We start from the raw sequence: 25,805 nt of genomic DNA on the forward strand, positions 1-25,805 counted from the left end.
TGGGAGACCTGTAGTCTTTGGTATTTCAATAATAAAAAAACCCCCAAACTGCTATTCTGAAAAGCTGTTACCTCTTTTTGCATGGGAGCAGCAAGCAGCAAAAGCAAATCTCTTGTTCTGTTTCACGCTCACCTTTAAAGATGAGTTGTAGGTATACTGGGGGCGGGAGGTAGAACGGAAGCTGCAGGAGGTGATCAAAGTAATTTGTCATGGTACCTTACTCAGTGTGGTCATTTCCTGTCCCAGAGAGAGAGAGTTGCTGCATCTCCTAGCTCACTAGGAATTGCACCACCAGCTCAATCCACCAGCCTGTGCTACCAGGATAGTTCTCACCCCCCAAGAAATGCTCAGATCAGTGCTTTAATGCATCCAGCTCTGTTGCCTTTGCTTAGAGCAAGGGTGGCTGCCATGTATATTTTGCATTAGGTCGCTCTGCACTGGCAGCAGTGCTGGTGTAAATGGAAAATGCTGGCAGATCAGTTGTGTCCTTACGGTTGGTTCCCCTAGTGCAATGCTGTTGTATGCCCTTTCAGTGACTACTCTGTGCATTGTCACCTGTACTCCTGATTCCACATGATTTGAGCTTCTGCAGCTCTTGTAATCTTAGGTTCAATAGGTTGTCTATTTAGCTTGTCAAAGGCCAGGTCCACATTACAGCGTTAAATCGATTTAAACAGCGTTAAATTGATTTAACGCTGTACCCGTCCACACTACAAGGCACTTAAAATAGATTTAATTGATTTCTGTACTCCAGCTAAACGAAAGGAGTAACCCTAAAATCGATATTACTAAATCGATTTAGGGTTAGTGTGGACGGAAATCAAAGTTATTGGTCCCATTCTTTTACTGAGCTACCCAGAGTGCACCGCTCCGGAAATCGATGGTAGCCTGGGACCATGGACGCACACCACCGAAGTAATGTGCCCTAGTGTGGATGCGTAAAATTGATTTTATAAAATCTGTTTTATAAAATCGATTTTATTAATTTCGATTTTACTCTGTAGTGTGGACGTGGCCAAAGAGAAGGTAAAACGGTGGTTGGATCATGGTGTATATGTGCCTACTGTTAATACAACACCACACAGGTTATTCCTGGGGGAATTCTGTGCCACTGCGCATACGCAAAATTCATGTCCCCCGCAGATTTCTTTGTTTCCCTGCAGAAAAATGACTTTCTGACAGGGAAGCAAAGAGAAGCTGCAAAACCAGTTACGCACCACTCCCTGGCTGAGCAGATACATTGTTTCAGGCACCCAGAGCAGCCGGAAGAGTGGTAAATTTCTTCGTTCACAGTGCACAGTCAACTTGTGGAACTCCTTGCCTGAGGAAGTTGTGAAGGCTAGAACTATAACGGTTTAAAAGAGAACTGGATAAATTCATGGAGGTTAAGTCCATTAATGGCTATTAGCCAGGATGGGTAAGGAATGGTGTCTCTAGCCTCTGTTTGTCAGAGGGTGGAGATGGATGGCAGGAGAGAGATCACTTGATCATTACCTGTTAGGCTAACTCCCTCTGGGCACTTGGCATTGGCCACTGTCAGTAGACAGGATACTGGGCTGGATGGACCTTTGCTCTGACCAAGTACAGCCATCCTTATGTTATAAATGTGGCTCCTACCCTGAGCCGGGATCAGCTGCCAGTCCTAGCTGGGCTGGAGCAGAGGAGGATGGGATTTCCTCTTACCCTGCAAGGAGTAGCTGGGGCTGTGTAAGGACCCTCCCTCTCTCCCTCCCTGCAACCTCCCAAAATCAACCCCAGCTGCAGAAAGCTCAGCATCCTCCCCTGCTTTCTGCCTCCATCGCTCATCAGCTGTGCGGGCAACGGTCATTGTACAGGGAGCTGCTCCCCTATCCACACAACTCAAGTGCATCTGGACCTCCCATACCCAAACCCCCGCTGAGCCTCACCCCCTTCACCCAGAACCGCCCCTCCAGCTCTCCATACCTGAACCCCACCCCACTGAACCTCAACCCCTGCATCTGGAGCCACCCTGCAGCCAGACCCTCTGCCTCTAGACTCCGACCCCTGCACCCAGACCACCCCCCCCACTGAGCTCCCTGCATTCAACCCCCTACCAAGACATGCCTCACCCCCCCGCACCACCCTGAACCCCCACGTCCAGATCCCCATGCCACTGACCCCCAACTAGCTGCAACCAGACCCCCACCCCACTGCCCCAGCACCCAGACCCCTCCACTGATCCCCAGCGACACCTCTACCTCGATATAACACACATTTGGATATAACACTAAGGGTATGGCTACACTTGGAGACGTGCAGCGCTAGGAGTTACAGCTGTGTTCGTACAGCTGTGTAGGGAAAGCGCTGCAGTGTGGCCACATTTGCACCATTTGCAGCTCTGTTGGGAGTGGTGCATTGTGGGCAGCTATCCCAGTGTTCAAGTGGCTGCAACGTGTGTTTCAAAAGGGGGGTGGGGTGGAGTGTGACAGGGAGCGTGGGGGAGACAGAGAGAGTGGATTTTTGGAGCTGACACTGTTCTCAGCTCCCTGCCTTGCAAGTTCTAAGGACTGGAAGATACACAGTGCCTACCTTCAATCATTTTAAAAGTTTTGACCTTTCCCCCACCTGTCTCTTATTCACTAAATGCAAATTATGCACTCCTAAAGAGCCGTCAGACCATATAAGCAGCTGTTCAACACGGACTACTCCCTCCCCTGTCTCCTCAAGCAAACAGCTGTGAACATTCCAAAGCAATTCCCCTGCCTCCGCTCGCTCGCTGGAGCAAAGAGCAGCTGTTTGTTTTTTAGCTAAGTAGCTACGGGGAGATCGGAGTTCAGCCATTCTTCCGGTTTGTTGTGGACAGGAATTCTGGGATACCTCCTAATACCTTGGAGGCCAATAACAGCGCTTTTGGTGGCCACACTTGATGAGCAGCGCTGCATCACCAGTGCTGGAATCGCTACACCCCAAGCAGACCAGGTGTACAGCCAGCACTGCAGCCAGGGAGTTGCAGTGCTGGCTGTGCTTTGCAAGTGTGGACACAGAGTGAGTTGCAGCGCTGTAACCCCATCACCAGCGCTGCAACTCTCCAGTGTAGCCAAGCCCTAAAGCAGTGCTCGGGGGGTGGGGGGGGCGGCTGTGCACTCCAGTGGATCAAAGCAAGTTCGATATAACGCGGTTTCACCTATAACGCGGTAAGATTTTTTGGCTCCCAAGGACAGTGTTATATCAAGGTAGAGGTGTACTTTCACTTGGAAGCCTCTGCAGAGTCCCATTGCCCCTGCACCTGCCTCTGTGGAGATCCCCCCACTGAGCAGCCTGCACCCAAATTGTCTCACACAGAATCCTCTCACCCCACTACTAGATCCTCCCCATATTGAGCCCATCCACATTTGGTTGAGCCTGCCTGCCCCATACCTGGTGCTCCTGGTGCAGAGGGGCAAGGCCCCAGGGTGTTTCTGGGGTAGACCCAGGCCTTGTGTTGGGTCAGGGTCAGGTGCAGCCTCACCATTGAGTCCAGGGTGATCTCTCACCTTTGTACAACCAGTGGTCTGTGCTCCCCACTGCCATGCTAGAGCCTTTGCATTTATTTATTGACAATAAAGCTTGCAGAATTTTAAAATATCGTGTGCAGAATTTTTAATTTTTTGGCACTGAATGCTCTCAGGGGTAACAGGCAGATGCTCTTTAATGTAGCAGGCAAAGGCAGAATGCTAGATCTGAGGACTAGCAAGTGAAATTTGAAAAATTCAAACTGGAAGCAAGGGGCATATTTTTAATAGTGAGGAGGCATATCGCCCACTGGGACAGTGAACCGAGAAGTTTGGTGGATTCTCCATCATGTGAAATCTTTAAATCATGACTGAGTGTCTTAAAAAATATATGCTCTAGCTCAGTTACAAGTTGTTGGGCTTGAGGCAGGAATTGCTGGTTGACATTCTAAGGCCTGTGCTCTGCAGGAGGTCAGACTAGATGGCCACACTGGTCCTTCCAGCACTTAAAAATCTGTGGTCCTGTGTCTTGTCTTCCAAAGAATAAAGAGTCTCTTATGCCAGACGGGTTGCTATTGATACTAGCTTTTGTGTACACTGAAAAATGCCACATCTGTGGTTCACACTCTGAAAGATTGGTGCAGAACCAGCCAGCGATGGATTTACTCCAACAAACATTTCTCTCAGGGACCTGTGGGGCAAGGCCACTGATACAGCAGGCCTTGGAGGGTGTGCTGTGCTGTGTGTTATAATTTGGACCTAGCCACAGTGGTGTATCTTTCCGTGTTATATTTGTTTAATTGTGAACTGATGTCGGGTTGTTGTATAGACTTCAGACTACTGCTCAGGCTGAAACTCACTGATTCAAAGAACTGCGACTTTGTGTGTTAATTCCGTGGATTATCATTTAGTTTTCCATGTGATTAGTGCTGTGTATTACTGGTTTTCACTCTCTAGTTACTTAACTGACTCTAATCAATGACTGCAGTTTGATTTGCCCCATTCCCAGCCTGTTGCAGCCACTTAGCAGCCATTTTTATCAGACTGATGCTTGGGTTTTTTCTGCTTGGTTCATTTTACAGCCATAATGTCCATTAACACTTCATTTTACACCACTGTGTCTTTTCTCTCCTGACTTGCAAAGTACCAGCCTAATTTAGCCTCTCTCTCCCACCTGCTCTTTGTCCCTGGTGCAATACTGATACAGTTAAAATCATTTAACTCAGTAACTCTCAAACTTTTTTACTGGTGACCCCTTTGATACAGCAAGTCTGAGAGCAACCCCCCCCCTTATAAATTACAACCACTTTTTAATATATTTAACACCATTATAAATGCTGGAGGCAAAGCAGGGTTTGGGGTGGAGGTTGACAGCTCGTGACCCCCTGAGGGATCCTGACCCCCAGTTTGAGAACCCCTGATTTAACTTAAGGTATACCAAAGAACCAAGGTGTAGTGAAACCTGATCATGGGACCTTAAACTGTGCTAACCATTGTCCTCTGCTTACCCTAATCGTCTTTGTGTCATAGGCCTGAACACTGCAAGAACCATATTTTAGAGGCAGCTGTGAAATATATAGTTTATCTTTGTGGTCAGGAAAAATAACAGGATACAACTGTTAGGGAACTGTTAAGCCTGGTAGATACTAGGCTAAGTCACAGTTTCTTAGCATGGCTGTGACAGAGAAGGAAATGTCAGAAATGTGGGTGACTCACTGCCAGATTTTATGACCATTTAAATTGTTTATAAAGTCCAGTCTACAGAACAGCCCTGTCGCTGGTCCTGGTTACAACATAGCTTTCCCTCAGAATAATCAAAACATGGTTTATACTGGGGGTGTAGAACGGATCTTGGCTGTTCCTGATGGGCTGTTTAAGAGCATTTCCCAGACAGGGCTGAATCCTTCCAAGGCCTGTCTCTACTGCAAAGCGGAGCCATGATTTAGCTTTCCCCCCGGTGTGGCTGTGGAATCGGGGCTCTAGATTGTGAATTTCTTGGAGAGGAACCATGTCTTGTAAACCTCCCCCACGCTTTTGACACTGTAGAAAGCCACCCCTTGTGAGAAGGGATTTAAGTATAAGAATACTTACAGATGGGGAAACTGAGGCACTTGAGTGAGTTGCCCAAGGCAGAGCCAAGATTAGCTCTTAGCAATCAGGCATCCAAGACCACTTCCACTATAGAAGCAACCCATCCACTTGAGGCACATGCTAAATGTGTCAAGCTCCACAAGGACACAAGATCACTAGCAAGTCTGGAATACTCAGGCAGGTGAGGGTTGATAACTTGCCTGCCAGTCATAGGCATCTGGAGGAAACAACCCCACAAGGAAATGTCAAACAAATGGGGCAGCAGGTACCATTAAAATCATTAAAAACCTGCCATGCTGCTGGGGAGCCAGGACACCTGGCAAAGCAGCATCAGAAAGGAACTGAGTTCCCAGATATGGGGCCCTGTATAAAGTCCTGTCTTGTGTAATCTGTTCTAAACAGAGCAGGAAATGCAGAGCCTGATGACTAAAGACTAGGGGGGGAGGTGTTTGAAAACTGCCAAGCAATGTTTCATTGGACAAATATGGGCTAAGTTTCCTGTGAAACTGCTGAACAAAGTGGGAGCTGCGTGGGAGGAGACGATGCCCAACAGGTGGAACAGGAAATTCCACCAGGCAGCATATAGAAGCTAACTCAGAGCTTCTCTCTCCCTTGTTCCGCTCCACCCCCTCCCTGTTTAATGTATAGCTGTCTCCTTGCTGATAACTGGTTTTGGTTCTGATACACCGTTCATGCCCTTTAGTTGGGGACACTGTGTTTTTCATGTCACTTTATTGTCCCGCTCCCTTCCTCCATTTTGGTAACAGCTTTGCTTGATTGTTTTCTTGTGACAGAGCAACTGTTGGGGAATGAAGATGTCACACTTGGATTTTAAAACTTGATTAGCCTGTCTCAGTCTTCTGCTGCACTTAATTCCAATTTGCTTGTCTATGCTCTTTGTGCTATGGATTGAAAACTATCCGGGTAATAAATGACAATGTGGTGGGGCCGACTCCTGGGTAATAGTGACACCATCAGATGGATACCTAGATAACTGTCTTGTTGGGTGCCACAGGGTTGGGTCTTCCCTCTAGAGCAGTGGCCCCCAACCTTTTTGTGGCCAGTAGCACATTCATGTTTTCTGAAGAGTGTGGTGGGCGCTAGCAATTACTCACATACAGGGCTGGCTCCAGGCACCAGTAGAGCAAGCACATGCCTGGGGCAGCACATGCTACAGGGCGGCATTCCATCCATTCTGCAGAGTTGGAGTGGTTTGTTTTGTTTTGGGTGTTTTGGTGCCAGTTCTGGGCAGTGCAGAGAGGAGCCAAGAGGATAGAGAACACTGGCGCCTGCAGCCCTGGAGTTCTCTGTCCCAGCAGGCGTGGTGCCGCGGCTTCTCTCCCCTGCTGGGCACTAGGCGAGTGCACATAAAGGCCCTGGCGGGTGCCATGATGCCCACGGGCACCAGGTTGGGGACCACTGCTCTAGAGAATTGTGTAGTTCAGCACAGGACTTGTGGCCTACGATTTGGGTTGTGTCCCTGGCTTTGTCACAGCCTTGTTGTGTAAGCCTAGGTAAATCTCGTATTGGTCTGGGGAATTGGGGATTTGTGTTCCAGTAGCATCTAGGAGCCCCAAGGTGCTAAGCACTGCACAGATGTGGAACAAAGACTATTCCTGCCCCAAACAACTGACAGTTGAAGTACCTCTGTGCTTCCATTGTCGCTTTATAAAACAAGATCACTTGCTTCCCCCTCCCATGGGGTTTGGAAAGCTCAGAGGCAGAGATTTGCCAAGCTGTGTCTAGGGAATTTTGGCTGCCCAGTGCCCATTGCAATTAGTCCCTTAGGCAGTTTTGGGCATCTTAGTCTCAACTCTCATGTTTGTAAAGCAGCAAATGCTGTAGAGCTTACAAATTAAAGCTCTGCAATTGTGAGAAATATGAGAGAAGTAGTATGTTAATGACTTTCTACTCCTGATTTATCATCATGCAGCAAGGGCAGAGAAATAGCACAGAGGGACCTAAAGAGATTTAAAAACAAAAGGAGGAGAACCCCAGACTAGACTGCAGTTATACAAGATTAAACATATTCACTAGGAACTAGAAACCCAGAGAGCAGTAATGCTGAGAGCCAGAGTTCCTAGCAAACCGTGAGATAGACATGCAGCTGAAAAGGCCGATGCTGTTTTAAGCTGTATGTGTGGAAGCATCTAGTCTCAGGTGGGGTCTACACCACAAGCACTTCAGCAGCACAGCTGCCATGCTGAAGCTATGCTATTGTAGCGTAGGCACTTGCAACAGTGACACAGTTTTTTCTGTTGCTGTAGTTAATCCACGCTCTCACGAGGCAGTAGCTGGGTCTTCAGTGTCTATACCGGGGTTTAGATTGGCTTAACTATGGGTATGTCTACACTGTGAAGTTGTTGACAAATCTTGTCTTTTACGGGTACTTTAAAAAGCCCCGCTGCAAAAGATGAAAGTTTTGCCAATGCAAGTGGCAGTGTGAACGTGGCTTTGTGACAAAGCTAACGTCACTCCTAGGACTGAAAGTATTTTCTCCGCAAAAATGCTGAAGAAGAGCGTTTACACACACTGACTTTTAGCGACTATTTTATGTGTAATATAAAATTGTTTGTGTGTTTGGTGGTGGTCCTGGCAAGACTAGGGCATTGTGGCTTCCAGCCCCAGTGGCAATCACACTGTATTTGTAGATCTAAGACTGCACTCATGTCAAGGGCAATAGGTGCTATAAATGTTCTGTAACAGTGCTGGAAACTGTGATTGCATAAGCAAAAATGACTGGTATGATGGCGAAGTGCAGAGCTGTCTGGGTGGAGCTATGGACGTAGAACAAACCTCTGTCCTGCCCTTCTGTTCCTCAAGATATTTTGAATAGGCCACCTCCTGCCTTCTCTGTTGGGCTTCCCGTGTCTGTCTGCTTACAGAATAGGTCACTTCCAGAGATGGATTTCCTGTTAGCTGATGGTGCTTAGGTGGAAAAGGGCTCTGTTCTCTTCCATAGAGGCAAAGAGGAGTGAGCGGGGGGCTTCAGGGGGGAAGCTAGATGGCAGCAGGCTCTCTGATATTTGGCCGAAGCCAGGTCAGATGCTGGGGATGTTAATATGCAGCAAGAGTGGAAAACACTGAGTGTTTGTTTGTCTTCAGTGAGAAGTCTCATAGTTGAACTATTCTAAAAATAATTGGGAGTGGTCAGTGGTGTCTCAGACCTGCCCATGTCTTCACGACCAGGAACTCTCAGCCCAACACACGTTGTCACCGCAGAGTGATCTCTGGAAAAATGAGTGTCAGGCTTCTTGCTGCTTAAAAATGCCTCCGAAGCATTTGAGAAATGTGGGCTTGTAATTTTCTTTTCTTTCTGATATATGAAGGAGGCCTGGGAAGACCTTTTTCCCTTTAAAAAAAATTGCTTTGTGCTTTTACCTTAACATCAGGGATGTCAAGTCGGGGCTCCCCTGTGTTTGATGCTGGACTTCTAGGTCATCTCAGGTGTTTTTGCTGTGAGTTTTGTGTTAACTGCAGGAGTGAGGGTGTGGAACCTTTAACAGAGGCTTCCTTTGTCCAAAATATTAGTCATAGATGCTGTGGGCTGTGTGATCTGCCTGCCCCAACCCTTTGGGAACTTGCCTCCCCCCTCTGGGAAAATGAACCAGCCTGTGCACACTTCAGTCAGTTTGGGCTCTTTCTCGGTCGATCAGACATAAGCTGAGTGGTTTTGTGTGGGGAGGAGGAGTGCTGCTGAGACTGGAGAAGCGATGTGGGGGACAATTGTTAAAAGAGGAAGCAGGGAGGAAATCTGTATCTGTCTTGTCTTTAGATTGTAAGCGCTTTGGGACCAGGACTATTCTGTGCATGTGCAGTGTGTAGCCTCGTGGTCCTAGTGATCCTTGTTCAGGGCCATAAGGCCTTACTGAAGACAAACATTTAACTTTGTCTTAACAAAGACCAACCAGAAAGCAAAGCTTGAAGCAGTCTGACTAGAACCCCTTTCCCATAATGGGGTGCAGACCCTTGGCGTCTTCTGTAAGGCTATGAGTTCTCCAAGAAAATGAGGTAGAAAAGAATGTTCTTAAGGTGTTGATCCTTCATAGGAGAGCCGCATCTCTGTGGGGTTGAGCTTGGCTGTTCTGCTGGCTCTGGTATCACTTGGGTTCTGTGGCTTGTAAATAAACGTCTATCCTAATCGTATTTTTTCTCCTTCCCATAGGGTCCTTGATATCAGCCCAGGTGATGAACACACAAACCATTCAAGTGCCTGAGAACAAAGGTAAGTGTGGACTGGCTAAATTAATAGATTCAAAGGCCGGAAGGGCCCCTGTGATCTTGTCAGACCTCCTTGATAACACAGGCCATAGGTCTTCCCTGAGTTCATTCCTGTTTGAACTAGAGCAGATCTTCTGCAAAAACGATTGATTTAAAAATTGCCAATGATGGAGAAGTTGTGTCGATTGCCTCCCTGTGCAGTCAAGGTGTAGTTCCACCCACTGGCCTTTCCCAGCTGGGGAATGATCTCTGGCTGAGGGCTGGTCTACACTGAAAACTTACATCGGCATAGCAACATCTCTCAGGGACATGAAATCCACCACCCCCTGAGACAGCTGTGTCAACCTAAGCCCCTGTGTAGAGAGCACTAGGTGAATGAAGAATTATTCCGTTGACCTAGCAAGTGCGTCTCAGGGAGGTGGGTTAACTACAGTGACACGAGAATCCCTCCCTCGCTGTAGTGTCTGTGCTCAAGCTCTCCCCCTGACAAACTGCTACTGTGGCCCTGCTTCCTTCCAGCAGAAGTCAGTGTAGTGATCTTTAGGAGCGCGGATACCTCAGAGCTCACAAACTGCAAAGATTATCCCTGGGTTGGTTCCTGCCAGCTGGTTTGGTTCAGTTGTTTTCAGCTTTGTGAAATGGGCCCTTGAAAAGCACCAGCTATGTGTGTATATATTACTGGTTTAGATTCTGTTTGCACGTATTGAGTGTGATCTAGTCATGACCACTTGTTCCTAAGATGTTGTAAGGTCAGCTCTTCTTCGACTTGGTGTCTGTGTGGATTCCACTGCAGCTTCACGTGCATCTTGTGGGCATGAGGTCGGTTTATTTTGAATAGCTGAGCTTGTTGGAGCCGCTTATCTTCTCCCTTCTCCTTCCCGGCCTCTTTGTGCTCCTGGTTGAGGGCATAGAAGGCAGAGCAGACGCGATCCTCCCTCACTTCCCTTTGATGCCCATGGCAGCAAGACGGGACCGAGCAAGTGCATGACCTAACTGTGAACACTGTTGTTTTTTGATCAGATGTGTGAAAAAATCTTAATCTTCACACTTCTTTCATGTGGATATTTAAAGTGAGGATCCCCTCCCCCTCATACAAGCTGCCACATCTCATGGCGAACTTCAAAATCTGCCAATCCTGTTATGGACTCGTGCCTGTCAAGGATGGACACAGTCAAGGCAGCTTCCAGCTTCTGCCTGTGAGAGCCACCTTCCAGATGGATGCTCTGTGGCCAAGTCCTTTTCATCCAGGGCCCTGAAATGCAGGGACACTCTGCTCAAGCAGCATACGCTGGAGCAGCCCACATGGGTCACTTAAGACCCAGAAGTGACAGCCATAACCAGTGTGAGGCTAGTTAAGCCGGTATTGGTCAGCGCTTTCTTGAGCATAGGTCATGCTCCAGGATCGAGCGCTGGACAGAAGGTGAAGAGAATATCGGCAGAGCTGGCTGTGATGGGTTGGATCACAGAAATCCCCTTGGGAGCTGCCACCTGAGGTGCCAAGACTACTACTGCTCCTGCTTTCTCTACCAGCTCGGGACCCCAGCACCCTGTCCTGCTGAGCCAGACACACCCATCTGCTCCAACAGAGACCCAGGGTCTGAATTACTTGCCCCAAAGCCGCAGGTTTACCTGATAGTAGGTAACAGAAGTGTGCTTGTCTTTAACACTCAGATGCCCAACTCCCAGTGGGGTCTAAATCCAAATAAATCTGTTTTACCCTGTATAAATTCTATGCAGGGTGAACTCATAAATTGTTCGCCCTCTATAACACTGACAGAGAGAGATGCATGGCTCTTTGCTCCCCCAGATATTAATACATACTGTGGGTCAATTAATAAGTAAAAAGTGATTTTATTAAATACAGAAAGTAGGATTTAAGTAGTTCCAAGTATTAACAGACAGACCAAAGTAAGTCACCAAGCAAAATAAAATAAAATGTGCAAATCTATGTCTAATCAAACTGAATACAGATAATCTCACCCTCAGAGATGCTTCAGTAAGGGTTTTTTTTCCTCAGACTGGACCCCTTCCAGGCCTGGGCACAATTCTTTCCCCTAGTACAGCTCTTGTTCCAGCTCAGGTGGTAGCCAGGGGATTCTTCATGATGGCTCCTCTCCTCTTTCTTCTATTCCACCCCTTTATAGATCTTTTGCATAAGGCGGGAATCCTTTGTCCCTCTCTGGGTTCTCAATGGAAAGACATCAGGTTAAAGATGGATTCCAGTTCAGGTGACATGATCACATGTCACTGCAAGACTTCATTGCCCACTTGACAGCACACACATATAGGAAGACTTAGAGGTAAAACAGCCATCTACAGTCAATTGCCCTGGTTAATGGGAGTCAAGATTCCAAACCACCATTAATGGCCCACACTTTACATAATAACAATAGGCCCTCAGAGTTATATTCCATATTTCTAGTTTCAGATACAAGAGTGGTACATTTATACAAATAGGATGATCACACTCAGTAGATTATAGGCTTTGTAATGATACCTTACAAGAGACTTTTTGCATGAAGCATATTCCAGTTACATTATTTTCACTCATTAGCATATTTTTATAAAGCCATATAGACTGCACCGTCACACTGGCACAAGTGACTTTGATGCCAACCACTTCAATATTGGCGAAGGCCTCTGCACCAAAAGCTACGGTACTGACACTCTTGGCACGGACGGCCCTGGTCCACATTGGTCACTCTGGCGCTGGCTTCCTGGGCAGTAAAGCTGGCATCTGTGCTTGTACATAAAGATGAGGCGCTCTCATGGAACTGGACAAAACCAATATGTAGCACCAAACATGAAGGAAGGTCACAGAAGGAGGAAACACAACATCTATTCAAAGGGCAGAGCATCTGAATCCTCGACACAGGCCATGAATGGCACAGGGTATGAGGGACCCAGCCCCAATCTTGGCACAGGTGTCTGCCCTGGAGTAATCTGAATCACCTCCAAACATGTTCCCTGTGCGGTCCCAATGGCACATCACCTGATGTCAGTGCTGTTCAAAGAGACTCCTCACCTAACCCATGTACTCCTTTCTCAAATCGAGTAGAGAGCCCCTTATTCCTTTGGAGTGAGACCCTGTGACCAGAGTCTCAGGGGTGCCAACTGAGGGCACTGTGAACTGCAGAGACTGTGGCAGACAACCCCCAAAGCTGGTGGATATTCCAATACTTAGATTTACCAAACCAGCACAGAACAGCTTCTAACACACCTCACTAGTTACCCAGAAGCCAACAACACAATTCCCTTAAAGCAACCCAGCCTTAGGCCTCCCCTCAGACACGCAAGTCAAATATGAGGATTTCTGAAAATCTTATTCGTCATATAAATAATTTCTACCAGTCCCAAAGGATCGGACACATTACCTCCCAGGTTAATTAATGTTTCAGATCTTATCCAGATACATGCTTACAGCCAATTATTATTAATCAACAAACATTTATTAAAAAATAAAAGGGTGAGTGAGTGTATTGGTTAAAAGATCACTATCCATACAGTCATGAATACAACTCTTGAGATTCAGATTCATAGCAGAGATGGTGAGCTTTGTAGTTGCAAAGAGTTTTCAGAATTTGTGCATAGGTTATAGTCCAATGTTTATATTCAGGATGGTCCAGTCAGGACTATGATCTCATTCTTTTCCTAAGCATTACCAGTAACGCATTGATTAGTTGATGTTGGTCCTGCTTTGAGCAGGGGGTTGGACTAGATGACCTCCTGAGGTCCCTTCCGACTCTGATATTCTATTATTCGAATTAGCTACACAGATTTACATAAGGCACTTTATCCGTTAGGCAGTCTATCACAAACTTTAAAGTGACATATAAACAGTGACATTATTTCACCGAGGACTCATCTAAATGTTAATATTCTCTTTTTATTTCACTCAGGGTGGGCCCCCTGGTGAGCTCGGGGAAAAAAAATCTTATCCCACCACAGGCAATAGAGTTCCCAGGAGTCTCGACTGACTCTGGATTGGTCAGAGCGAGCCTCCCTGGAGACAGATTTAGTCTTTAGTACTTGGGATAGAGTCGAACCAGACTCTGACAATGCAGATGTGTCTGGGACTAGGGGGCCATATGTTGATGTACACATACATGACATCGCTTGCCAGGTTTCACCTGTGGCTGCTCCAGCTCAGGCTCAAGTTGGTCTTTTTCCCCAGTAAAACACCTGATAAACAAGGTTGTGGTTCCACCACAAGACATAACAGAACTGAGACGATGGTAGGAACCCAAGTGCTCTTCTCTGCCCCCTCTCTGGTAAGGACTTTAATCACAGATGTATCAGGAACATGTTGTTGGGGAGCCCACCTAGACCATCTACAGATGCAAGGAACTTGTTACCCAGGAAACTCGGGGCTCCACGTCATTGCCATGGAGCTCAGGGCCATCAGGCCACCCTGCACAACCTTCCTACCTGCTCTCCTGAACTCCACAGTGCACATCCTGACTAATAACACCTGTGACACACTACATCAGCAAGCAAAGAGGTGCACACCTGTCTCCCCTATTGGCATGATTTGAAGCTCTGGACATGGTGCCGCTGACACAGGATAACCCCAATGGCTCTCCATCTCCCAGGTGTCAACAACGACCTGGTGGACTTGCTGAGCAGAACATACATGGCTAGTCGGGAGTGGTTCCTGCAGAGATCCATGATAGCATCAAGATTCCACCACTGGGGAACTCCTCTGGTAGACCTGTTTGCCACCCAGGACAACACCAAGTGTGTGGTGGTCCACACCCCTAAGGTCAGGTCAACATGGACTATCTGTCACAGTTGGCAAAGCAGCCCTTCGGCGCAGGGCCGTGTAGCCTTGCGGCCAGAGTCTATAGTGCCCCCTTTGGTGTAAGGCAGCGTGGCCCAACAGCCAGAGTCTATAGCGCCCCCTTTGGTGTGGGGTGGCATGGCCTCACGGCCAGAGTCTGTAGCACCCCCTTTGGTGTAGGGCAGCATGGCCTAATGGCCAGATTCTACAAAACAACCCTTTGGCGCTAGGTAGCATGGCCTAGTGGCCAGAGTCTATAGCGTTGGGGTTTGATAGACCAGGTAGGGGTGCTCGGGCCCACCCGACTCCACCAGGCCCCGACCCAGGGCCCTAACAGTGGTGTAGTGGCTTGCCACTGACTCACCTATGGGGTCCTACCGAAACATGCTGAGTTTCCTGGGGCAGCAGGCACCACTCTGCCACCCTCCCTGGGTCACTTCCCACCAGAATCTGTGTTGAGGTTTCCCATGAGACTTTGAGTCCTCTGTGTTCGGCAGGTTCAGTCGTTTCCAGGGTCTCTTCCAGTCGCTAGGGTGCAGGCAGGCCATGAACAGCTTCAGTGCCCAGCGTAGTCAGAGGCTGTGGCTGACCCTCCACAGGAGCTTCCCAGGCAGGTCCTTCCCCTGAGAATGAGTTGGTCTCTCTCTCCCTTTATACTACTGGAGCACTTGGAGCATACCCAGTTTTGCCAGGGAGGCGGGACTTCTGCTGTCAATACCTGGGGCTTTACCCTGTCTGGGCTAGTGCGGGGTAAGTGGACCCTGTGCAAAGTGTCAGAATTTCTGTTCCAAAGGGGGCAGGAGCCTGGCATTATTGCCCAACACTGTCCTCCTGCAATGGAGTCTAGGTATCCTGTTTGCCATTCCCCTCTGATTCCCCTGGTCCCCAGCATGATTTCCAAAATCAAGAGACAAAGCCACAATCATTCGTGTAGCTCCCAACTGGCCTAGGCAGTTTTGGCCAATGTCCAGACCTTCTGCCAGCATCCATTCAACCACCAATCCTGTCCAGACCTGATCTCCCAGCATCCTGGCCAGATACTCTCTAGACCTGAAGTCCCTGCACCTGGCTGGGTGAATGACACAGATGCAGTGCCATAGACAAGTCTAGGAGATCCTTATACAGAACACTGGCTTTTGTCAAGAATTACACATTGGACTTAGCTGCCAGGGCAGATGTAAAGTTTGGGAGAGCACTATTACAATCCCTAGTTGACTGATGCAGTTGACTCTTCTCACTTTCCAAAGGGGACACTGATGCCTAGTATCCTACAGTGGAATCGACACCAACAGATACTTTCAGAAAACAGACTGGTTCCATACCCTGCAGTAACTGTCATTCTTCAAGATGTTGCAGTCAGAGCGGATCCCATGAACCACCTTCCATCGCCAGTTTCGGAGTCATCAGCTAATGTGGGTTGTGAGGGAGCTGAAGGACATGTATGGCCCTTGTTAAACAATGTTGAAGGCTGAAATGTCGTTCCTTCGGTAACGTTCAGGCAGCTCAGTGCTTCTGTCCTTGGAGCTTCAGTGTTATCAGTACTAACAGCAGATAATGCAGCCTGCTCATCTAGCGGACCTCGATGTCATTCATAAAGAATGACCACTGGCACGGCACGGTATGGTGACAAAGGCACTCGGCCAGGTTTATTGCCCACAAGGCACAGTCCTAGTGCCCTAGCTCTGTGGTTACAGGTACGCTAACACGAGTGCCCAGTCAGCAGTAGAAGCCTCTGCTGTTCCCGAGGCCACACAGAGGGTTAAGGCAAGGTACCCCAACATTTATAGACTGAGATAAATAACTTACTTACCACCTTATGTGCTCCATGACATCTGTTTACCTCCCCTTGTTCCTGATATGTTGGACAAAACATCCCTATTCATTATTCTGTCAAACCATATGATCTTGTACTAGAGTGGGGTGTATCTGTACTAGCTGAAATACATTTACATAAATACCTAGTGCACTAGCAACAACTTTGCAAGTTTGTGTACTGAAAAGTGAACTTACAAGCATCTGCTTTAATACACGGCCTGACTTTGGCTCGCAGCCTCTGGAGTCTTTCTGCACTCAAAGCAATACTATAGTAGTTTTGGTGAGTATTGAATCTTTGAAATTCAAGTACTACTTGTTCTAGAGATTCAAGTGTCCATGTCTCAGATGAAATGTAGATGAAAGTTTGGGGCTTAATAGTCGTTGTATTGGAGCATAATGGCGAGGTTCAGGGTGGAGATAATGACTGAGCCCAAACAAGGTGACTGAATTAGTACAGATTCTTGCCTCTGGCAAGTTGAACTACTAAATCTAGGGTAAAACTTTCAAAAAGTACCTAAGCGGCCAGATTGTCAAATGTATCTAGGTGCTTATTGATGATGTTCTAGTGATTTTAGTATTGCATGTCAGCAGTAGGCTGCATTTTCAAACCCATGTGACTTTGAGATGGTGGCCCTCAAGAAATGGTAGATTTTTAAGGCCAGAAGGGACCATTAGATCATCTGTTCTGACCTCCTGCATCACACAGACCAGAGAATTTCATCCACATACCCTTATATTGAGCCCAATCACTTGTTTGGCTAAAGCATCTCTTCCAGCAAGGCAGCCAGGCCGGATATGAAGGCATCAAGAGTTGAGGAATCCATCGCTTCCCTTGATGGTTCCAATGGTTAATCACTCTTTTAAAAACAATACAGTATTGTGAGCAGGTCTGGCTTTTTCCTGCCATTGGTGGGTCTTCTACCTTTCTATACCCAAGAGTCCTTTAGTACCTGGTATTTTTTCCCCCTGAGGACGTACTTGTACGCCATAATTATGTTATCTTGCAATCTTCTTTTCAGTGAACTAAACAGCTCTTTAAGCCTCTCACTGTTAGGCATTTTTTCCAACCCTGGGGATTCAGGAAGGATGATCTCTTCACACTACATTGTAATTGGTCCTGGGTGTAAATGAAAATCTGGCTCCCAGTCCATTTTAAAACAAATATGTTTGTGGCTTAGCTCTGCCAAGTGTTTACAAATAGGATCTTATTACATGACATTACGTTTGGGGTGCAGTGCAAATGCTGACTTATTGCTGTTTCTTTCCAGCAATTGAAATACCCTGTGCTGCGTACGCATCGCAAAGCGGAACAGCCAGGGTCGAGTGGAAGTTTGAAAAGGGCTCTTCAATAGCGCTGGTCTATTATGATGCGAAAGTCACAGGTATGTGAGTCCATTGTACGGAATGTCTGAGGGCCCCTTTATGGTCTCTGGGCCAGGTGTTTGGATATGCACAAGTTATATCAGCTGGCTGCAGCATCTGAGGCAGGGTGGATTGCTTTAAATCAGAGTGCTTTGAATTATCAATGTTTATCTTGTTTTGCATTTGTACTTTTTAGTTATTTTCAGTGGTGGCTTCTGCATCAGTTGATAGGTTCGCTTGCACCCACAGATATCATGAAACCAAGGGTGCAAAAACAGAAATACGTTGTTACCCAACCCAGTGTGAATGGGAGGGCCCCAGTGGGCTTGGGTGGGGAGGAAGGGGAATGAGGGAAAATATGTTGCAGAGTGAGCCTGCCCTCCACCTATCCTGCAACATCAGCTTCTGCCTTTCTGCCCCGGGTGTTGCAACTTGGTGCATGGGTAGCGGCACTACTCAGGTTTTGCCTTGTCTAATCAAGGTGCCAAACCTGAGTGGTGCTACAAGCACATGCACCAGGTCACAATGCCTGGAGTAGGAAGCCGGACCTAGCCTTGCAAGACAAGAGCCAACACTGTAGGTAGGGTTGCCAGATGTCTGGTTTTCGACTGGAACTTCCAGTCGAAAAGAGACCCTGGCGGCTCCGGTCAGCACCACTGACCGGGGCGTTAAAAGCCCAGTTGGCAGTGCAGCAGGGCTAGCAGTCTCTGCAGTGCCGCTTCCGGGAAGTGTCTGGCATGTCCCTCTAGCTCAGGGATGGCCACAGGGACTCCGTGCACTGTCCCCTCCACAGGCGCCGATTCTGCAGCTCCCATTGGCCAGGAACCGTGGCCAATGAGAGCTGCGGGGATGGCACACAGAAACACCTGGCCACCCCCAAGCTGGAGAGACATGCTGCCACTTCCCAGGAGCCGCCTGAGGTAAGCACCGTCCGGAACCCGCACCCTGAACCTTCTCCCGGAGCTCCCTTCAGCACCCCAAATCCTTCATTGCTGGCCCCACCCCAGAGCCTGCACCCCCAGCCAGAACCCTCACCCCCTGCTGTTTCCGCACCCCACCCCCGACACAGTCCAGAGCCCCCTTCCACACTCCAAACCCCTTGACCCCAGCCCAGAGCCCCATCTAGCGCCTCAAAGCCCCCATCCCCACCCCAGAGCACGCACCCCATCCTGCACTCCAACTCCCTGGTGAAAATGAGCAAGGGTTGGGGAGAATGAGGGAGGGAGGAGGGGGGATGTAGTGACCAGGGGAAGGGCCCCCTCAGTAGCTTAGTATAGTTCACACATTGAATTGGGAGGCTGCCTCCACCCCCTAGTTATTTTTCTAAAGAAGCATTGATTTTTAGTAATTGGTATTCATTAAAATATGTTAATTTGCAACTAAATAGAGTTTTACCCTAAGTTTGCTGGTGCTCTTTGCTAACCAGGTGGATCCACATTTAGTTAAGCAATTATATAACTTAACATACATTTCTTCAAATTCTTAAAGATTACATTTTTTATTGTTTTAAAATGGGGAATTGTGCATTTATTTACTTGATTAACATTTTTTGTGATTGATTTGTGTCAAGCTCTGTTCCGATGGAGATTGGAATTCAAATAAAAAGGCCCGAAATCAGCATTTAAACATTTTTAAGCAGTTAAATAAAACTACCTTCCATGCACTGACAGTATGTTTAGCATTTAAAACTGATTTATTAAACAAAGAATGTATTATCTGTAGTTTAGCAAATTGAACTGATTGTTTCTGGTCACCAAGACAAGATTTTAGAGCTAGTAGATCTCATTCTCTTACAGCTACTTTTTATTCATAGACTGCGAGAAGAAAACAAGCTTTTCTGGCTTTTCAGCTCCCAATTGGTTTAATGAATGAACTAGTCATTCAGATGAATTAGTTAATAAACTGAAATGGGGAAAAAAAATTCTCTCCATGTGCAGAAGCTAATGCTGTCCAAAGCTGATTCAGCATGTCAGTAAACTCTGGTTTCAAGACTTTAGCATGTGACTTCCACCACTTCATTGATCTGACTTTCTTTAAAACTTCAGTAGTGAACATACTGTTCACTTTTTAAAAATTTAATTTAAATTATTTTAATAGACGTTAGTAAGTTTGACCTTAATACAGGTTGTAATAATTTGAAATTTATTTTTGAAAATAATTCTGTATCTAATGTAAATTAAAAATCTTTTTTAAAATAATTGATTTTATCCGCTCTGATCCGAAGTGAGGTCTTTAATTTGGGTGCTTCTGAACCAGTTCAGTCTGTAACTTCCCAGTATGGGCAGGAAGCCACAGACATGGGCAGCAGTTACCCCGATTCAGCTACTTTCCCACAATGCAGTACCTCACATCTGGAAATTAGCCAGAAGCGCCTTCTTCTAGTAACAGAGCTTGACTCTATGGGGTAGGTGTTTCAGGAATCCCAGCGTGCACTGGTGCTACCGTGGCTGAGCTGTGATGTACAGATGTGCTGAGGTGTTACAAAGACAGGCGAGAACCAACCCAGCCATTTTGTATCCTCTGTCCGAGCGACGGCTTCCTCACCTTCTGCAGTCCCCTTTGTCGCTCAGCCATGTCAGCTGAATAGTTTGAGAACAATCTTTTAATGTGACTGGTGTAACCACACATGGCGTTTGTAGATTGCTTTGCCTGGAATCAGCTTTGCCACTAACTAATTTTTAAAAAGCACCGAGCACTCATGGGAAGAGCTATGAGGAAAGAAATGGGGTGGAATAACCTTCTCACTAACTAGTTCATATCTGCCAGCAGCATAGCATAACAGAACCCATCCCTTAAACCCTGCAACAAACCCCTCCAGCCCCCAGCCAGCTGTGATTGGGCTGGGTTGACTATTGGACATAGGGACGTGTAGTTTCCTTCTGCAATGGGGAGACCACTTGTTGTATTTGAACTGAACTGAACCCCATTTAATCAGCTCTTCTTACCCTGCTCTCTGCTTTGAGGCTGGTTCTTGGGGCTGCCCTTCCTCCCCTTCTCTACACCAACAGCTTATTCTGGCTCTCACTAGTATTTCTCCACCTCTGAGTGCTCTCAGCTTCTCACTGTCTCCCCTTTCTCTGCAGACCCCTACAAAGATCGTGTTCAATACACACCCACGGGGATTCGTTTCACTTCGGTGACTCGGAAGGACACGGGGAAGTACGTCTGCGAGGTCCTCTGGACTGGGAGCGGGGGCACTAGCCAACTAAGAAAGTCAGAAGTTGACCTTATCGTCCAAGGTACTAATGCCATTCTGTAATTACAGCTTGGGACCAGTTGCCATGGCTAAAAGTTCCATGGTTTCTAGTCTTGGAGAGAGGGGACCCCTTGGGACATGTTGCCAACTGGGCAAAGAGTGTTTTCATAGAGTTGAAGATTAGAAGGGAGCACTATGAACTTGTAACCTGCGTGGCACAGACTGGGGAGCCTCACCACTGACTTCTGCCACAAGGAGGGTTTTATTTTTCCCTACTAAGAGCCCAATGGCTTATTTGAACAATGTTGCTCTCTGCACACAATGGCATCATCAGTGGATCGCAAACTAGCCTGAAGTCCCTGAAACAACTCTTTCCACATTGGACTTAAACTCTAGGGAAGCCTCAATTGTCTAAACCTGATTATCTGAAACTCTCCTGTATGTCCCTTGGCAATGGACCTGCAGGGCCAGAGCGGTGCATGAGTGGAGCTTTAGGGCCTTCCTGAGAGCAGTGTCAGTCCTGCTGGAATAGAGCCATGGAATAAGGCTGCTTTGGGCAGTGGCAAGTACCCTGTAATCAAATCAGGCTAGCCAGGTTTGAAGGAGTGCCCTGGGGAAAGCCTAGTGCCCGGATTATCCAGTGGTTTCAAAAGACTCCAGTTCTGTTGGCTCCACATCTTCAGAACCATTGAACACAACTGGTTCTTGAGGAATGCCTTGCACGGGTCAATGTGTAGCCTATTATTTGGCAATGAAGAAACAATCCTAGCTACACAGGGGCACTGTTATTTCTGTAACACGCACTCAGGAAGTCTGACACTGTAACTGTTCCCTCTGCTGACGTGGGCAAGTCCGTGCTTCCTCTTGCATTACGTGCTAATGGCATTTAAGCAGAGATCCTCTTCATAGAGATGTGCTGTCAGTCCACTTCTTCACACCTTGAAGACTCACTGTCAGCACCAATCTGAACCCTGGGTGTATTGTCTGTAGAGCCCAGTGGAGACTGACCAGTCCTCACCCCAGAAATGGTCCCTTCATGGCTGAGCTGAGATCCCTGGCAAAAGATTAGGGGGAAGATTGCACTACTTTTACAGTGCCTGCTCTGTGACTGTACCTAGAGCCTCACTCACAAATGCTGTCAGTCTAGCACCTTTTACCAGTGCTGCGAAATCAGTTACCGAATGGGAGCCCAGTGTTGGACCAAACTGTTTCCTTCCTTCAGTATTGCAGCAGTTTTGGTCAAACATTTTGTTTTCACAAGTTGCTCTGTCAAAGCGGGATGGACACTGGCTTCACTTACACAGCCAACATCGCACCTTTCACCTGTCAGCAGGGTGGCTACTGCCAGCGGCAGGGCTCGTAGTCAAAGCCTTAATTTCTGGTCAGTGACATTTCTCCCCATGTGCACTTGCCATTTATGTTGAACGCTGGGCACCTGATTCTGTCTCCTTGCTCTTAGTACAGTCGTTTGCACCAGACCCCGAGAGCTGCTCTGGTTTAGTTGCATTCCACACCCATATTACTGTGGTGTAAATGGCTGCCCAGGAGCAGGGCAATGGAAGATCCAGCCCAGTGGGTGCCATTAATCCGCTATTGAATTAAAGTGCAGCTAGTTCAGAACCCACACAAGGAACTGCTGCTGTCTGTGGAATGTGTCCCAGGAGATCAAGACAATAGTGTGGCTGGATTTTAAAGAAAAATCCACTACTACTTGTAGTTGTGCTGACATGAGTATAATCAAGCTTCAGGGCAGCACAGAATCTCTGCGTGGGTCAGGAAGGAATGGCTTTTCACTCCTTCCCCAACAATTAAAGGTGCATTATCGGGGAATGACAATTACACTGGCCTGAGCTCTGGAACTTCACTGATCAGCCCTGGAGCAGTGCCAAGAAAGCCCTGCCAGTGGAAGAGGGCCCGGCCACTGACTTAGTTCACGAGTCAACCGACTATCAAGCTAGACATGGATGCTGCTTACCATTTACTTCCCTTAAAATGAGCTGGACATTTGTTTGCCTTCGTGTCACTGAGCAGGTCCTCTAGTCTAATCCAGTCGGCCATGGGTTAATAAGCACAACTTAACAAATGCAAATGACAGGGTCTTGGGTGTGTTTAGGGCAGGGCGTCACAGCGATGGGTTCAAAGCTCTGTAAGCTCATTTTTAACATGTGCCTGTTTGCTTTCTCCCCTGGCAGTGCCACCCTCCAAGCCCATTGCCAAGGTGCCCACCTCGGTGACAATCGGGAACAAAGCTGTGCTGACGTGCACGGAAACAGATGGCTCTCCACCCCCTACCTTCCAATGGTACAGGGACAACATCCTGATGCCGTCCAATCCCAAGATCAGTGAGAAATTCAGGAACTCCTCCTACACAATCGATACCAAGACAGGAGTGCTGGTAGGTGCTGGGGAGGGGGCTGCCTGACTCGTGGGGAGCTCACGCCTCTGTCTATGCCTCTCTCACGCCTTCTTTCCCACTCCAGACGATTGAGCCCGTAACCAGCTTCGACACGGGGGATTATTTTTGCGAGGCTCAGAACAACGTTGGGACTGCTCAGAAATCTGAAGCCATCCACTTGGAAGCCAGTAAGGAAATGGGGATTGCAGAGCCTGCGTGTGGGTGGGTGGTTGCGTGCGCATGTCCGCGCTGGGCTCTTTGGAAGTCATTTGCAGGCTGACAATAGCCAGTGCTGTCGCTGCCCCTTCCCCGGCCTCCTGCAGCTACTCCCTGTACTGGCTGTGACAGATTGAAGGTTGGACAGTGCCCAAGCCTCTTGATGGGAAAACAGGCATGTGCTTTGCTGCAGGGGCTGGGGAGAGCCTGGAACCAGAAGCCCATTGGGCTGCCCTGCTAAAAGAGCAACCTTTGCAGAGAACTGAGTCTCCTGAGAGCCGACAAGTGTGTCTCCTGCCTCCTACATGATCTCCGGAGCGGGGCCTCGGTACAGACAGACCCAGAGGAGGTGCCCGCTCTAGCCTAGTGCATCCTGGGATTGGGAGTGACTGAGGTTGGGGATAGGTGTTTGCTGGCCCAAGCACCAGTGACAAGCATTCCAACCGTCCCCTCCTCTGACAAGCTACCGTGCCATCAGCCCCCATTCCCTGGAGCTGCCCAAGCCATCCTGTTTTCCACCCTTGGTCTGGTTTTAGCCCTTCGCAACATTAGATCCATACAGTGGAGCTCAGAAGACTGCAGATCTTCGGGTGCCAGGTCCATGCCGGTGCTCCCTTCCCAAGCCATGGCCAGTTCCTCTCTGAATGCCTGTCGACTTCATGTCAGGGCAGGGCTGAGCTCACTGGAACCAAACAGCAAAGCAGCAGAACAGGGAAAGGTGAAGCCTGGCAGCTCTTGGCTTGGCTCGCAGGCTCATCCCAGGCTAGGCTGCCAGTGAAGTATTGCCGTTCTCAGCCGCTGCCATTCCTGGTGCCATTTCCCGATGAGTGGAAGCAGCTAGCACCAAGCGCTGAGCCCAGCTGTGTGGCGAGGGGCTGGTAACTGCGAGGCAGAAAGAAATGGGAGGTGGAGTAGGCTGGGAGCTGTCTTAACGTGAAGGGAGCCATGAATGGGATAGCAGCAGGGTTATAATGACAGAACATCCCTCCTCCCCCGAGCTTCCCAATCTGTGCCCCACACAGTGCCGGCTGGGTTCCCCAGTGCAGGCTCCTCATCCCTAGCTAATTAAATCCATTAAAGGCAACTGACATAGCGTGATTCCCCTTGAAGGAAGGTGGGGTCCAGTCTCCCCTGGTGACTGCAACTAGACAGGTTAAATCCTTTGCTGGTGTCACTCTCGCACGGGGGCAGTTGCAGATGTGAAAGCATTTGGGATCCTGTGGCATGCAGGGGGATCTGTCCACATAAGATCTCCGCAAGCCACGCTGATGTCATTCTCTCACCCAGCTGAAGTCAATGTGGGCGGTATTGTGGCAGCTGTGGTCGTGCTGCTTATCGTGCTGGCACTGGTTGCCTTCGGCATCTGGTTCGCCTACCGTCGTGGCTTTTTCAGCAGTAAGTATTAAGCTACCCACTTGGGCTGCTAACATACCTCTCCCCGCCCCCTTCCACTTGTGCTCAGCCACCCCCTTGACCCTAGGTAGTTCCTTGGCTGCTGCTGATGCTATTGGGAGAAGCCATTGCATGGCAAGGGGGTCTCTGCTCCCTGCACCTTCTCTGTGAAGCGGCATCTGCGCAGTGGGCTCAGGCTATCTGTGATGCAGCAAACTTTGGCTGCCTTACCCCTTTCAATGACAAGGTGCTGCCTTTGGAGTTCTTGACCCTGTTGGGCAGCTCTCCATCAAGCCACCTTTGACTCCAGATGGAGCATTGCAGGCTGTGGTGCAAAGCTTGCTTGGCTGCGTCGTGGTCAGGCCTGTGCTCCCCCCTTGCGTGAATCTGTCTCTCATCCCCATGCTCTTGTGACCTGTCTGCTCTTGGCCCAGCCAGTTGAGTGCACTCTGAAAGCAGCGTGGCCCCACGGAAGCCTGTGTTGCTGCCCACTGTAGCAGTGCCAGGATGCCACCCCTTGGAAATGGGACGTGTTGCTCAGCTGCCAACATTTAACCATTCTCTTTCTTTTTTTTCCCTTCCAGAGAGAAGAGAGTAAGTGGAACTTTGTACTCTGTTCAAGTTTGTGCCTTGTTTTCTGTCTGTCCTCCAAGCCTCTTCCACCCCTCTTGTGCTCCTGGCCTGCAGAGGTCCTTCGAGCATTGTGGAGTGGGTAGAGTCTTCCCCTGGGGCACCAGGACTAGCCAGACTCTGCCATCTCCTCCGTAGCAGTTTAAATGCAGCCTGCGGGTAGAGTGCAAGGTGCCAGCGCCTTCGCCAAGCTCTTCCCCACACCCCACTGTGCCCCAGCGTAGCTGCTGTGTGACACATTGCTGGGGCCCCCAC

General features: G+C 48.4%; 1 protein-coding gene across 5 annotated transcripts in view; it reads left to right on the plus strand.

Annotated features, from left to right (window-relative positions):
• LOC115639253 (junctional adhesion molecule A-like) overlaps nucleotides 1–25,805 on the plus strand; it is a 103,247-nt gene that overhangs the window by 70,529 nt on the left and 6,913 nt on the right. For all 5 annotated transcript variants that reach the window (XM_030541732.1, XM_030541731.1, XM_030541733.1 and 2 more), the window contains exons 2-8: nucleotides 9,709–9,768; nucleotides 17,628–17,741; nucleotides 20,805–20,960; nucleotides 23,110–23,312; nucleotides 23,398–23,500; nucleotides 24,816–24,923; nucleotides 25,505–25,514. In XM_030541732.1, coding sequence (XP_030397592.1) covers nucleotides 9,709–9,768; nucleotides 17,628–17,741; nucleotides 20,805–20,960; nucleotides 23,110–23,312; nucleotides 23,398–23,500; nucleotides 24,816–24,923; nucleotides 25,505–25,514 — 754 coding nt within the window. The remainder of the gene's footprint in view (nucleotides 1–9,708; nucleotides 9,769–17,627; nucleotides 17,742–20,804; nucleotides 20,961–23,109; nucleotides 23,313–23,397; nucleotides 23,501–24,815; nucleotides 24,924–25,504; nucleotides 25,515–25,805) is intronic.

Source organism: Gopherus evgoodei, chromosome 24 (assembly GCF_007399415.2).
Source record: "Gopherus evgoodei ecotype Sinaloan lineage chromosome 24, rGopEvg1_v1.p, whole genome shotgun sequence".
Classification (NCBI taxonomy): Eukaryota; Metazoa; Chordata; order Testudines; family Testudinidae; genus Gopherus; species Gopherus evgoodei.